The 16,811-nt window shown below is 38.8% G+C and overlaps 1 protein-coding gene across 4 annotated transcripts in view; it reads left to right on the plus strand.

The window, feature by feature from the left end:
* nos1apa (nitric oxide synthase 1 (neuronal) adaptor protein a) overlaps positions 1-16,811 on the plus strand; it is a 97,344-nt gene that overhangs the window by 42,620 nt on the left and 37,913 nt on the right. For all 4 annotated transcript variants that reach the window (XR_013786925.1, XR_013786926.1, XM_079460516.1 and 1 more), the window contains 3 exons: positions 4,832-4,940; positions 7,455-7,602; positions 9,040-9,197. Coding sequence is in view for 2 of the 4 variants with exons in the window: in XM_079460516.1 (XP_079316642.1) it covers positions 4,832-4,940; positions 7,455-7,602; positions 9,040-9,197 (415 nt within the window). In the remaining 2 variants the exon portion in view is untranslated. The remainder of the gene's footprint in view (positions 1-4,831; positions 4,941-7,454; positions 7,603-9,039; positions 9,198-16,811) is intronic.

Genomic DNA, 16,811 nt, shown 5'->3' on the forward strand with positions numbered 1-16,811 from the left:
AACAGTGCCTCTTGTCACACACTATTGTTTATGTGCCAGGTATTGGATTAACCTCATTTATCTTAATGCAATTCATTGGAGTACAAAAAGGTGCTTCAACCTAAATTGTTATCAACAGCAGACTTTTAGACTTTTGCTCAGAAAGATTTATGATAATCGCATGATTTATATATTGTCCTGCAGCTGATGAAATAATCGTAGGACAAATATAAAATGAACCCTTTTGATCTATACAAATTCTAATGCACTCCAATCATGCTAAAGTGATCAACTTTGTATTCATGAGCTCTTTTTGAGAAATGAGGCAGAAGACCCAACATGCACTTCATATTTGCATGAACACATGACATTTTCATTAAGAGATTATTGCAAGTGTTTGGCTTCACATGTAAAAAAATATATTTATAAAAATTGGAGGCTGGCAGGTCAGGGTACAACTCCAGGGCACATTTATGATACTAGACTATAATAGTCTATCACACAGTTGATTTGGGAAAATTAAGCTGATGGAATGTTATGTGATGCAAATTTTGTATGGAAATCTGCACAGCATCCAATAAGCTGAAGAGGAAGGTACATTGTGTGTGTTTGGGTATTTAAAGGTCCAGTGTGTCATTTCTTAGAGGATCTATTGACACAAATGCAATATAATATAGGCCTACATAACTATGTCGTCGGAGGTGTATAAAGACATTACATAACGAAGTGTATGTTATACACCGCGGGTCCCCTGGCATGGAATTCACCATGATGTTTCTACAGCAGCCATAAAAAGACAAACTGCCCAAGGAGATACCGTTTTTACGAAATGCGCTCTGTAGAACAAAGAAGCGAAAATGTGACGACATCTTATTCCTTTGTCAGCCGCTTTGAAAGGGAAGGATGAGAGGTGGAGTGAGCCATTGGTGGCAATTCGAAACCTTACAGCTAGATGTCGCTAATACATTGGACCTTAAAGCAGAACAGTCGTTATTTGCTAAAGATATAAATCCCCTTTGTGTACCCCTGTGTCTTCCATGTCCTTTTCTACTTCAGTCCCTCTTCAAGCCTAATCAAAACACATTCATCATCGTCACTGAAATATGTCGCTCGAACCTCACAACATGCCCATACAATCCCCTGACTCACTGGATGAGCAGGATGAAATGTCAAGGCAATATTTATTTTTGTGTGGCAGGAATGAGGCCAGCAAATGATTGGACCCATTGGCACACTTTCCAATGGAGGCATTTAATGTGAGAAAACGTGAGAGGGACAGCTCCAAAACAGGACGAATTTTGTATCAGACCAGTCGTCACATCCTGAATATTTTCATCCTTAAGGTGAATTTCAAGTGTATAATTACTTTAATATAGTTATGTGATCATAATTATGCTCCCAGCAGTCAACTAAATGAAGAAAATCTACCCCAGGAGGCATTTGATAGCTTCTGCAAGTTAGTTTGAAAGCCGAAGAGACGGATCCATGTGTGTATGGGGACACTTAAGATGATGGGACTGGGATCGTGTCAGCACTGAATGCCTGTCTGAAGAGTAGTAGTGACATATGTGGGCATTTATTGTCAACCGGAGCAGAAACTTGGCACCATGGGCAGTGGAAACTTGCCTGCTGTTACTTACAGGTGCATCAAAAATGCATCTTTTGCTACAATATGTTAAAAGCTCAGGTGTTAACACTGTATCTATGAGGCCATCCACACTTGAGACACGGTCAGCTATATAACAAATGTTGTTTCGTATCACTGTTTCGTCCACATGGATCGGCTATTTCTTTTTAAGCCGGCTCCCAGAGTGGATAAAACTGAAAACACACTCTTGCGTTTTCGTGTTTACAGCACATCCATATGTTTCCTTACGCCCCGTTCAGACTGCCAACGAAAAAACGAGGCGATGTCATTAATTTCAATGGCGAAGCCGGGGACACGAGTGGCAGTAAGCGTGTCCAGCGACGCGATAAAGTTGAGATTTGCTCAACTTTATGTAATGATGAGCGACTTCGGAGCGGGAGCGACTGCCAATAGTATAAAGCGGAGCTCACGTAGTCCGTCTCTTAAAACAACAAACCCTGCAGTAACTGAAAAATGTTACTAGAGCCACCAAAGCAAGGAATGCTTTCTTACGACCTCATTGCAAGAGACTAGCGACGCCGTTTAAAGGTGCATTCAGAACACCAGCAACTATGATGTCATCACCCCAGCACGCAAAGCAGTTTCTCAATTCAAAGAACTTAAGGAACGTTCTTGTGTTCTTGTGGAGACTATTCTTGCGAGGCAGCTTCAGAAGAACGAACTTTGATGGACGCGTCGCAGAGACTTCTGGAACTTCAAGGTTGCATTCGATGCATCCTTGATATCAAGAACACATACAGGTACTTTCATGTATTCTCTGTTCTTGTGTTATTGAGTACTGGAACCGGACTTTGATTGTTGTTGATGACGTAGAGCAAGAACACAAGGACACAAGACCGCTGAAGAACGCATATTCGAAAACGGCTAAAGTTTATGCGCTTGCTTCAAGTTGTCTTCTCCGTTTTAAGTGTATCTCTGTGTGGCAGAATTACAGCGCAACATTATAGACACATAGACTACATCGTTATGAGTTGGTTTAGCGGTTTAACAGATATTTCTTGAGATGATGCCGTGAAAAGAGATAAAAGATAGGGATAGAGAAAGTTGTGGCTTCGTGTGGATATTAAAATATTTATTAATTATGATAAACATTTGCCACAGCGTTGAGGGAGTTTGGAAATTAAGTTTTACCACAGCAAAAACCGCAAAAAGAGATTTCGTAAATGACGCGTTTCTTTTACTGAATATCATTTAGAATGATCATTAATATTATTAGATGCTTTAAGGACTGAAACAATCAATGCTGTGGGAGAAAAACAGACTCACCAATAGATAATTTTTCCTTTAATTAAACTCCTGAGCTTGTTTGTCAAGTGTTGACATTTCCGCCGGCAATCCTCGACTTTCTGAGAAGACCTTATGGCAAATTTATTTTTAGATGAAATCCAGATGGGACGCATAAAAAAAACTTTCATTTTCACTCTGTATGGTGAAATATTATAGAGCAAGAATGAAATCGCTTGCAATGACCCCAAAATACACAAATTTCTTCACATTTTAATGAGACTTGCAGGTGATAAATACTTTAGACTTAATGACGCAACACTTTCCAAGTGCTCCTCTGACTACACATTGGAAGTCACATACTTTTGTGTTTCACAGTGTAGGAAATTTCACTGTACTATCTGTGACCTAGAAAACACATTTTTGACCCAGTCTGTGAAAACCCAAATGATTTTCTTTGGGATATTCTGTTTTCTACATAAAATCATCCCGCATCTGTCTATCTATCAATCCATCCATCCATCCATTTATATGCAAGTGTATCAGCAGCCAAACCCATCATGCCAGTGTCAAACGGATGCACCTGCCTAGAATATAGATGTTCCATTACTTTGGCATTGGCGTATCATATAGCCTGGTCACCGCCTTCTGATAAGCATGATATGCTCATAATATACTTAATCAGACATTCATCGTGCAAAATACCCTGTAAAATAAGTTATAGCAACGTAATGGTTTGGCTGTAATATCACTCTTGTATTATGATGAGCAAAGTGGCGTGCGAGTTACATACACTCAGCAGATATTTCAGCTCCTCGTTTTGCTTTCAGACTTGATGAATTAAAGTGGCAGGGAAAAAGCTCTTAAACAGCATGTGTCATCCGTGAAATCGCTGATGCGGCAAACCTCCCCAAAGTGTCAACAGGAAAGAGAATTCAATTAATGAGCTGGGTTTCTCTGAGCTTTTTCTGCCATCTGTCCAAGGCTGTGCGTTTTGACGTGTCCCCGAGCGGTCTGGCTGGTTAATAGAGTTTAGGTGATAGCTGTCTAGGTACATCTTTCCATCAGTGTTGATTCAGAGTGTATTGAAATCATGTACAGGCGTGCTGTTACATGTAAGTGTCATAGTGTGTGACTGGGTCTGATAGAGTTCAACATCAAGGTTACAGTGGCCCAGAAGACTGTAGTTATAGTTAATTGCTCATAAATCTCAATGTTGGACCTCATTTGCTGTTTTTGATGATGTGATCAATGAAGTATTTGCTTGCTAATGTCTCAGATAATGAGAACATTGAGTTGAGAACAATTTGAGATGGTGAAAAAAAAAAAAAGTGGTTGCATTTTATCTAGGGGTCATCTAGCAGCTTTTTGTCCACCATTTATGCTTCGGTTATTCTTTGTTTTAATGACCAACAGTAGAATAATCGTATTCAAGGCATCTCTAAAGTTTTCCATTTGGGTGTTGAAAAGCTCTGTAGGATTTGTACTTGACAAAGTCCTTTCTTCAAAGGCATATCAGCAAAGATGATTTCTGTTTGCTTGATTTCAATTATTTATCAGTTGGTTTATTTCATATTTTACACTCTGGTCTGCAGTGCTGCTCTTTCACAAATAAAGGACATTCACAAACATTAATGGATTCCAGCCTAATGTTGTTAGGACTAAGATATAATAATAGAAAATATTCAACAAATACAAATTCTGTCATCATTTACTCACCCTCAAGTTGGTACAAATCTTTATACATTTCTTTGTTCTGATGAACACAGAGAAATATATTTGGAAGAATGCTTGAAACCAAATAGTCCTTGCCCACCATTGATAGATAGGGAAAATTGCAATGGTATTCAAATGTGCCCCAGAACTGTTTGCTTTCCTACGTTCTTTAGACTCTTCTTTTGTGTTCAGCAAAACAAGGAATTTTACCCGGTAGTCTGCTAATATTGTATTTCTCACCCTCGCTTTCATTTGAATTCACAGGATATTCTACGTATCGCACGACTCTCAAGATCTGAAGATCTTCAGTTACATAGCAAGAGACGGACAGAGCAATGTATTCCGCTGCAACGTCTTCAAATCAAAGAAAAAGGTGGGTCACCACTACGAGCGTTTCTTCTAGGACATTGAGTGCCGATCGTTCCCGTGGATAACACAACCCTGTCATTGAAGTTCTATTTTTAAGTGAATGAAGGCTACTGACACATCGCTCTGGCTTTTAAGCACACGTCAGCGCACATCTTCTATTGTACCTTCGGGCATGTATTTGAAAATCCCATCACAAAAAGGAAACAGCAGACTTCGGCCATTAAACTAAAATGCACTTCTCTGAACAACTATGATTTTCTTTTCGATCTTTTACAACAGGTGGATGTTATAACAGGAAACCATGTGCTTAGATTGTGAAAATAGGGCCCAAAGACTTAAAAAAGCATTACAGCTAAACTCAAATAAGCATCTCTTTTAGCCATTTGATATTAACCTTGTTTCGCTTTGTTTTGTAACATGTTGAGCAATCATTTTTAAGTAATGCTGAGAGACAGAACAACCACTAACTAGGCTGTATGGGACTTTACAGTAATCTTCAAAAACAGACTTTGTTCAGTTTTACTCTTTGTTCTTAGACTTTGGCTCAGTCCTCTTAGCTGGGTTTACATTTAGCCATTTAGCACCCTTAAAAAGTATAATGAGTGGCAAATGCCAGGCTAAGTAGCGGAGAAGAGAGTTATTATGACAGGCTAACACATGAACTGGATATTCTCCACATTCCTCTCATCAAGAACAATTACAGTTTTCCACAGAGGCTATTGGTTATACAGGCGTGTAACAGGGGAGAAAGGCAATCAAGCAAAAGTATTCTTTTCTCTAACCAAGACTCATTCGGGTAAAAAGCACCGTCTGGCCCATTTCTCGCTGGCATAGCTGTTCATTACAGACAGAGTCATTCAGAACTTCTCAGAGTAATTGTACAGTGCAGACACAATTGCCTGAAAGTGTGGCCTCAATAAACTGGAACACGCCTGTACTGATCATTTTTCTTTTCATTGTCTTCAGGCTTCAAAACATTTTATTAGAAAAAAAGTGTCATTGATTTGTCTTCATGCACATCCATCACAATTTGTAATTGGGTTAACCCAGGGGGTCTGTGAGGGTGCAGCAAGGGATCCGTCAATTATTTATTTCATCACAAAGTCATTTTTGTGGAACAAAAAGGAATACATGTTTAACACAAATTAAAGAATTTAAGAAGACGTTTAGAATTAAAAACATTTATAATTTTGAGTTTTATGGTCTCTCTCTCATTATAATGAATGATTTAAGATTTCTATGGACACTTAACACTTAATGGATGTTCTCAACCGCAAACCCTGCAGTGACTGGTAGTGGCTCTCAAAAAGGAGACTTTGTGTTCAGTTTGTTCCGTTAGTGTTAGCTGAAACAAATATTAATTTCCGATTTATTTTGTTGTATATTATCTATCTGATATGTATTTTATTATTGTGTATATTATTATCTATTTAGATTTTTTATATATAGTTTAATCATTCTTATTTGTATGTTTTTTTTTCAGTTGTTTTATCCGTAATATCACATGGTCTAGTTTACGGACATTCACTTTACATAGTCATTTTCATTGCTACTATGAAAAGTCAAGGGGGGGAGATTTGGACGTGAACCATTGCTTTAATCATTTTGAACTAAATTCAATCTTAACTTCTTTCATTTCGCCATTGCATTCCTCTTTGGTACAAACTAGTACCAGTTTTTCATCTTAGAGCATGAAGACATGTGCATCATCAGTGGACTTTCAGAAGTACTCCGTTCTTATATCAGGAAGCTTTTTGTATTTTATACGATTCCAAGCATTCTTGTATTCTGCATTATCTATTAATAACATATCTTCTGAAATTCTTCTTTGAGTCCCTTTGCTTTAGTGCTCCAATTATATGAAAGGCTTGATTGAGGTAGCAATATTTCTTTACCTAACTTGTTCTCCCATTTCAGTTATTAAACCATAATCAGTCATGTTTTATAAAAGACCTAAAGTAGCAAGGCGATGTTCAACAAGCTGAACTACTCTTAATTCTCCTCTGTCCTTCTGACATATTTCCTGTGGTTCTAACCTGACATTCTCACAGCTAAATGTCACAAAGCGATGAATATCTCTGCAGTGTGCTGATAATAAAGGGATTCACTCTTCAGGCTACCATACTAAACAACCTTAAAAATTCAGACTTAGGATTTAAGAATAATGACTTTTCCAGTTCCACATTGTATTTGGGTAGTTGACAAATATACCCTACATGTGTCCTATGGTGTGACAAATTGTAATACATTATTAATATTTATACTGTAATAGAAAAACAAACTAACAATGAAAATACATTTCTCTCATGCTATGTCACACCATAGGACACATTTACCATTTGTTTTATTAAAAAAATGTCTGTTCTAAAATCTAAATGTTGTATATCCAGTATATATTATGCTCCACAGAATATAGGCATATTAATAAGAAGCTGCTATTGCTACTGTATGCATGTATTCCTTCTACCTTCCCTTCTGATTAATTCTGAATAAATGAATACTAATCTGTGCCCTTCAGAGCCAAGCCATGCGGATAGTCAGAACGGTGGGTCAGGCCTTTGAGGTTTGTCACAAACTCAGTCTGCAGCACACCCAGCAAAATGCAGATGGCCAGGAGGATGGCGGCGGTGACGGTGAGAAGACCGGCACCGACTCCGAAGTACCAGGTACGAAAACCAATTCTCTATCTTCTTCATCAATGTAGTCTTCTAGCCTTCTGTAATTGACTGTCTTATTGTCACCCTTAAACTGGTGTGATCAGATTTCAGATGAGTCGTGTCACTGCGGATATATGACACGCTTTGATCTAGAAAAAAGAAAATCCATGGAGTTGTTAGAGACATTTGTCCGCAATCCAGCACAATGAGTTAGTGGAAGTCTTTTTGTGCCGGGGCTTTGATAGGCGCCGTGGAACAGCGCACTTGATCGCTAGCGTCTGCGGGGCAGATCTCGCAGTGCACGGGCCACAGGGTTCAGCCTGATCGTCCTCCCACACTCTGTTGGTTCCCTCTGGAAATGCTTTCCTTTCAAATGCAGATGAGCCCCTGTAGCCCACGCGCTGCTTCTTATCCTCACAGAGAGCACACGGCCGTGTCACATGAATGGGACTGACTGGGCTTAACTAGCAGCTTCATTAGTGGCCCAGTGTTTGTGTAGAGAGACCGTTAACAAATTAACAAAAACTTAGAAGGATGACTTATAGGGATGTGAGAGATTGTGTCAAAAGGACAATGGCAGTATAACATAATATAAACATCTACGTTGTCAAACTGTGAATTTTTTTCTTCTGCGGTATTCGAAAAACAGTTCTACTTTCAAAGTCGATTATCTAAGACGTTACAACCCTAGTCCCTTGCGCACTCGCTTCCTTGCGCACTCGCTTCCTTTTTTAACAATTCTGTTTTGTTCTTTAATGCAACGTTGTATATAATTTGTAATCTGGGTTAAATTTTATTTTATTTAAAATGTTCACTTCAATGACCCGTCATGTGACCCGTATGTTCTTTAACCTGTGACGTATTAACAACAACCTACACATGAGCGTTGATAAAAACATTATTTGGTCACAAGAAATTATTTTATTGGCACTTAGATTAAAAACGGACGTCCGCCATAAAGTTTTCTGCTATATTTATTTGATTCACTTTTGAAATTTGACGGTTGCTCAGCTCCTGTGGCATCATGGGATACATTAGTGTCCATCCGATCCACACTCACGAATCTCGGCGGAAGTAGTAGACCATACGGGTATTTCTCGCCTACTGCTTTTTGCATACTGAGGTTTCGGACTTACTATTCATGCCTCTTACTCACTATATAGTATGCTGTGATGTAAATAACTGCATTGCAAACTTGGCCGACGAGTGGCACGACTTCCGATCGAAGAAACAAAACAAAGAAATTTAAACTATTCCTTTAACTAGGAAATTGATAGCCTTAAATATTTGAGTTCAAAACATCATAGAAAATCAGATGTTCAGGTAATTTCACATATACAGTAGTGGCCAAAAGTGAGAAGTGAAGTGCCATTTTGTGCTTAAAGGTATAAAGGTAAGATCACCCACTGTCTTATATTTAGCATGATGATTTGTTTCTCTCCAAAGGGCGGGAACTGACAGGGGCCGAAAAGCCAGCTGCAGAAGAGACGGACATTGATGCAGAGGAGCTGCCCGTTCCTGACAGCACAATGGATGAGTTCAACCGTGGGGTCACCGACCTGGATGCTGCCAAAAAAGATGAAGATCTCACCAAGGACAAGAAGGTATAAGCTGGAGCTCTCATTTCCACTTAACTATGCACTCCATATCAATACTTAACCATTTGACAGCCGTTCACCTCTGAATGTAGTTTACAGAAACGCTGGATATCAGTTTTACACACATGTCCCCGACGCTGCTTTTTTCCAATTAACTTCAGTAATCGAGGGAAGGTTATTCAGCGTCTTTTCATTGTATTGCAGATTAGGGCTGTGTTAGGTTGAGCCTGGGGTCTAGATTCAGCTATAAACCTATTAGCATAATTTTAAAGTGTAAAAGCAGCTGTGGTGCAGAGGATTATGTAATGATACCTCAAACCAGGAGACGTTCTTAAAGAGAGTGATTACATGGTAATGTCAGCTCAGTGTTTAAGAGAAAAGGCAAATACATGTAAAAAGTTGAACACGTAACCTACAAGGATTCATCTCTGTATATACACACTGGGTATTACAAATGACAAGAATAAAACAATAGCGTTTTCAAAAAGAGCTAGACTTTGGATGAGAGTCTACCAAAAATAGCATCATGAGAATGTGGCATGTTGAATGTAAGCCTTTAGTCTCTGCCTGCAGTTGGGTAAACACAGCTTATGTGCTGTTCCTTGCTGCTGGCTTGTTTATCTTTCCTCTCAGGCATAATATTGTGGGTATGGTGCATCAGTGTCTGAGGTGATGAGACTGGAATTATGTTGGATACTGATAAGACACTCGTCTCCTCAGGAAATTACAATGTCAGAAATGTTTGGCTTGTGTCAGATGATTGTTCTATGATTTATAAGCCAGTCAGAACGTCTTTCGCTCTGTGCCAGGTGCCACGAAGAAAGCTTTCGTGCCAGCCTCAGAGGTACCGTGTCCTTGTTTCATTTGCTTTCAAATAGTTTTTGACCCAAATTGAAATCTGTGCATTTCAGTGTAGCTTTGAAAGAAGGGGGAACAAGTTACAAAAGTGAAGGCAGCTGCTTGACTGGATCCATGCCCAGTCAGTCAAGGACTTTATTTCACCAATCTTTAGGAAATCAGCTCTAAAATCTGTAATGAATGTGATGCCTTTTGCCATGACTATCTAATCCCACAACCATCATACTGCACGCACAGGATTGTGGGACTTCATAGACGGACTAGAATAGATCTTAGAATGTAGAAAAGACATTGAATTGTGCCATGATGCCCCTTGAAGGGATAGTTCACTCAAAAAAGAAAATGCTGTCAACATTTACTCACCCTCTTATCATTTCAAACTTGTATTTTGTTTCTTCAGCAGAATGCAGAAAAAGATATTTAGAAAAACTTTAGTAACCAAAAACTGGTATGGTACCCATGGTGGTACCCATTCACTTCTATTGTACGTACACAAAAGCCAATGGGTACCGTTGGTTTTCTGTTACCAACATTCCTATTATTATTATTATTATTATTATGAAATAAAAAGCATCAATAAAAAGCATTCAAAAGTGCTTGTCAACTTTGTACTTTTCAAATGATTAAACACTGTGTTGTCAGTGTTTTTTTCCATTTCTTGAAAAACAGTGAATTTAGATATCCGAGGTTTCGGAAGGACAGCGTCAATCTGTGAGGTTTCAGAAACAGACACATTTCCAGGATTTGACCAAAACCTTATTACATCCTTGGGCTACTTGCTTTAATAAGATTGTTGGTGCTGTTGGTCCATGACACTGAAATATTAAAATGAATGAGTATCAAGGTTAGATCAGTTTTACAAGGACTGAACATTTTTTTATAATTTACTTGCCCTATTCAGAAGATGAATTAATGTTTCTTCTAAGAAATGGTCATTAAAGACACAGTTGAACTTTTTTCAAATTGATTCATTTGGAAATGTTGGCATTTATAGAAACACAATATAGCATTTGGACACGTCTTCTCGAGTATAAACAGTTCCTTTTAACTTGGTGTACCCTGCTGAACAAGGACACTAGCCATCCGCAAACACCTGCGAAGCAGAAATATACAGTCTGTGCAGGAGCTTTTTTATGACTGGTACAAATGTTTTTCAGGTAGCCTGCAGTCAGATATGCTTGTGGAGCGGAACGTTTCCTTTTGCTCTGATGCGTAAAGTGACCCACTGCTATGTGTCTTACAGCATTACATTTTTCCACTAAAACTTAGGCCCTACCTATGTCCTGTAACATTCGCTAACATCGCATGCTTTACAGATGAATTGTGTTTGCCAATTGACTGGGAGAATTGATTAGAAATTAGGAATTAAGATTTTTTTAAATGCAACGTTTAAAAAACGTTTTAAAAACGTAAAATCTGTTGTTTGCATTTTATTCCAAAAGTTAAACAAATTAGCACATTTATCGTGTTGCCTTTTCAGCATGCTGTAAATCGGAACGCAAATGTTTTTACCACACCATATTGTTTACACCAAACAGACAGATGTTTTCTAATAAGGAGACATTAGAGTTTTTATAGCTTTTAAATGAGGCTCCTCTTGTAGACTGAACTGGGTTATGGATCTCTCTTTATGCAAGTGGCTGTGTCAGATTTTATGAGAGACTGCAGTGCGCTTTGGTGGGTTTCTGGACACAATGGCCACTGAATAACTAATAGGAGGGTATCAAGTGCTTCTCATCAACTGTGCTGAACTTGACCTTATGTCTGGCTGCTTCAGATCCTCAAATCGGCAAGACCCAAGCTCACCCACTGCTGAGGGAGTTTCATATTTTCACTATAGCTCTGATCATTATCGGCCTGTATCCTACAGGCAAACGGCCAAGTTTCTGCCCAAATTTGGCTCCCTTTAGTTATATATAGGGAAAAAACGAAGTACTCCTAAAATCAGCCAGACCCCCGAGGAGCTGGACATCACAGAGCTTATATTTAAGCTAAAGATGCATCTTTTCCCAGTTTCAGTCTGTTTCTCAGGAGTGTCTGTCTGGATCAGTGTACCCGTGTGAAAGGTTTCAAGATGGGATTTGGGGGAATGGTAGAGCAGAGGTGCTCTCTCAAAAGCCTTCAGGACTAAAATGGTAGATGGAGCCGAAACGCAAATTGTCATTCAAAGTAATGGCAGTTTCACTGGGTAATTTATGATGACCTGAGCTCATCCCATCTGCTCGTGTGGAGTGTAGCTTTGATTTTGCCCCAGCACTCAATTTCAGCAAATCCTGCCCAGCGGATTTGCTATTTGTATTGGACTGGTGGTTATATGCTTTAGGATGTTTACCTCTTCTGTGCACAAAAACCTGACCAAGATTAACAATTCTGATTCTTACTTCTAGTGTTTGTGTATTAAAGTATTAAACGACAAATTTTGTGAAATAATCTTTCATTGAGCAGAACAAATGTGGAATTTGAGTGTGTGTGTGTGTGTATATATATATATATAGATATATATATACACTCACCTAAAGGATTATTTGGAACACCTGTTCAATTTCTCATTAATGCAATTATCTAATCAACCAATCACATGGCAGTTGCTTCAATGCATTCAGGGGTGTGGTCATGGTCAAGACAATCCCATTGAACTTCAAACTGAATGTCAGAATGGGAAAGAAAGGTGATTTCAGCTATTTTGAGCGTGGCATGTTTGTTGGTGACAGACGGGCCGGTCTGAGTATTTCACAATCTGATCAGTTACTGGGATTTTAACGCACAACCCTTTCTAGGGTTTACAAAGAATGGTGTGAAAAGGGAAAAACATCCAGTATGCGGCAGTCCTGTAAGCGAAAATGCCTTGTTGATGCTAGAGGTCAGAGGAGAATGGGCCGACTGATTCAAGCTGATAGAAGAGCAACTTTGACTGAAATATCCATTCGTTACAACCGAGGTATGCAGCAAAGCATTTGTGAAGCCACAACACGCACAACCTTGAGGCGGATGGGCTACAACCGCAGAAGACCCCACCGGGTACGACTCATCTCCACTACAAATAGGAAAAAGAGGCTACAATTTGCAAGAGCTCACCAAAATTGTACAGTTGAAGACTGGGAAAATGTTGCCTGGTCTGATGAGTCTCGATTTCAGAGTCAGAATTTGGCGTTAACAGAATGAGAACATGGATCCATCATGCCTTGTTACCACTGTGCAGGCTGGTGGTGGTGGTGTAATGGTGTGGGGGATGTTTTCTTGGCACACTTTAGGCCCTTAAGTGACAATTGGGCATCGTTTAAATGCCATGGCCTACCTGAGCATTGTTTCTGACCATGTCCATCCCTTTATGACCACCATGTACCCATCCTCTGATGGCTACTTCCAGCAGGATAATTCACCATGTCACAAAGCTCGAATCATTTCAAATTGGTTTCTTGAACATGACAATGAGTTCACTGTACTAAAATGGCCCCCACAGTCACCAGATCTCAACCCAATAGACTCTATTGAATAGAGCATCTTTGGGATGTGGTGGAACGGGAGCTTCGTGCCCTGGATGTGCATCCCACAATTCTCCATCAACTGTAAGATGCTATCCTATCAATATGGGCCAACATTTCTAAAGAACGCTTTCAGCACCTTGTTGAATTAATGGCACGTAGAATTAAGGCAGTTCTGAAGGCGAAAGGGGGCCAAACACAGTATTAGTATGGTGTTCCTAATAATCCTTTAGGTGAGTGTGTGTGTGTGTGTATATATATATGTATATATGTATATATATATGTATATATTTATATATGTATATATATATATATATATATATACTGAATATAACCGTTATATTTTTACAATGTATTCAACAGTGTTTTTAAAAGTATATATTTTATGTTACACATTATACAGTACATTATGCATTATATTTGTATTGTTTTTGTTTTGTATCCTTTATAACATATTTTGTTAATATTAATTTTGAGCTTATAATTAAATATAACTTTTATTTTTCCTTGGGGTGAATTCATTTTTGATTGGGACACTTTTTTACATTAAGATGAATGTCAAAAAGTGGCCCAGTAAACCTGAATTCACCTATTTATAAGCTCACAATTAGGTTTCAAATGAACAAAATATGTAATAAAAATCTAAAACATAATGCAAACCAATCTGGGGCCACTTTGATGTTATTTGCTATACAACATTCAGTTTAATGCTAAATCTCCAAAAGTCCATTGTTTTCATTCATTTAATGCCCACAATCTTTGGTCAGGTTACTATACAAAAGGAACTTTTAAGGGTTTAAACATGTTCATTCCAAATATTATAATAAATATCATGATGATCGATATTATTTTTCTGTAATATTGAAGTGGACTGGATCCACAAAAATGTAAAGTGAAAAGATCCAAGTTCACTTTCAAAGCCAAATACATTGTTAATGGAAAGGTAATTGACATCTTTTTGAACTGCCCACAGTGTCAAGAAGGAAACAAGAAACAAATATCAGGTGGTTTGTCAATACCGTCTCCAGTCAACCACACCAGGAAACTGAAATAGAGAAAGAAGTAAATGCCTTTTTACCATTGTTTTGCTTTTCAGACTGCTCTTTCTGCAACAAAGCGGCAAACCGTTGAGACTGATATTGAATCATCTTTGTCAAGTAACAATTGATGCCTAAATATCGCAAACTACAAACGAATTTCAAACGATTAACTTTGGCCTCGCTCTGATGCACAGTCTGAGTCAAAATCTGATAAAGCTTTGGCATTTCGCTCTCGTTGATCTTTCAAAAATTATAACAAAGCCATTTTGTCTTTGTAATTCATTCGTTCGTTGAAATTGCATTTTAAAGGGACGCCCGATTATGCAAGCCAAGATTGCTTAATTCAGTTTTATCCTCATGCTAATGGCTTACAATGACATTTAACATTAGTGTGAATGTGTGGAAGCCAATAGCCATATATTTTACGGTCACTCTTTATCATCTTAGTGTTCCCGAAGCCATTTCGCACAGGTCTCTTTTGACTTTTCATTAGACTGTGTGTGTGTGTGTGACTATCCCAGCTTGAGATACTTAATGCTTACCTGCATGTTACAAGTTGCTGAATGCACCAGAACGGCTAAAAGGACTCCTGTAATGCCTTGCTTTAAAATTCAGTTACTTGAGAATTGTTTGATCTTTCTGGCTATTGTGCGTCATGCTTTGAATCCGGATGTGTTAATGGAAGAAAACCATGCGGACCGTGTTCCAATAGATACACTACTTTTATCAAAGCTTTTTTGAAGCATCCAGGGTGTGCCGGCACCCTCTGGCGACTTTCAGTGTCATAACTAACAGAGCGTTATATTCATGTCATTTTTCTCTTGTGGCTTTTCAGACAGTATTGTCTCGAATCCATCACGCTAGTGACAGAAGCGGTGCTCGCTTACATGCTAAATGCCATTGCTGTTGAGATGGTTTAGTATTGTGTTCCGATCCCCAATGTCATGTTCCTAAGCGAACATACAGGAATAGTTGGTAACCGAACAGCAGCGGCACCAATACACTTCTTTTTCATGGACACCAATGCAAGCGAATGGGTGCCGTCGCTGTTCCGTTACCAACTTTCTTCAAAATATCTTCTTTTATGATAGTCATACAGTTTTGAAATGACAAGAGGGTGTGTAAAAAATGACAGATTTTTTTGGGGTGAACTAAACCTTTAAGTAAGGAATAATTGACGACGGGCCGTTCAATTATTCCGCTTATAGCATGGTTACCACACCTCAGGACTTCAAATGTTTAATTTGAACAATCTGTCATGTTATCGTCTTTAAAATACCGTTGATGTTAGGACTACTTTCTTGCACATCTAATTTCGAGCGTCTGTAACAGTATATGGATTTGGAGGCTTAAGCCACTGCGGCTACGTGGTGTTTGAGAGAGTGAGAGACCGTGCGCACAGCTGCGTCTAACAGAAAAGCCAGTGATAATAATATAAATAATTCCTCGTATCGTTTGTATCACCAGCAAATGTTTTAAAAAATCTATTATTGATCCTTGTTATAATCACCCACGTGTTCCACACGCCTGCACTACCTTGTATATGTCGAAACATTTCTCCTGTCAAGGACAGTTTAAAAAAAACTGGAGTTTTGATGCGGCAGCCATCTATGCTCTGAGCTAAATGAATTGAAAGTATTTGTGTGACCGATGGCAAATCTAGGTGTAAGCTGAACATTGCTCATCCGAAGGTCTCTACTCTGGTAAAACCAGCACTTCAGAACAGCAAACATATTGCACTGGTTCAGGAGAGGGGCAGTGTTGTGTGTCCAGTCTACAGTTTATGGTTGAGTTATAGTGTGTTCTGCTCCCAAGCTTTTTCGTTATACATGCTGGTGCTAAGGGCAAGTCATTTTGTGTCTGACTGGAGAATCTCAGAAAAAAAGATTTGTTTCTTTTATACTTAATGTGTCGCCCTTTGTCGTCTTGCCAGTTACCAAAACAACAGTATAGTAATTGTGTGCTTGTTGGAAGGCTTGCAATGGTCCAACCCAGTATCATGCCAATGTACACATAAACCTAACAGTTTGTATATTATAATATAAAACACAACACATAACTGTCAGATACGGCCACAGATGCTATTCATTCAAACGGTGCAAATATTCCAAGCATTCCGAGGCCAAAGAACAGCGATCCCCTTCTCTGTCTGCCGTAGAAAGCGGTTACAATTTCTAAAATGGACGGCAGGGAACGTCAGCTTCAATTGTGACATGGCATTGGCTCTGGTCATTATGTTT

Source organism: Barbatula barbatula, assembly GCF_947034865.1.
Source record: "Barbatula barbatula genome assembly, chromosome: 7".
NCBI lineage: Eukaryota > Metazoa > Chordata > Actinopteri > Cypriniformes > Nemacheilidae > Barbatula > Barbatula barbatula.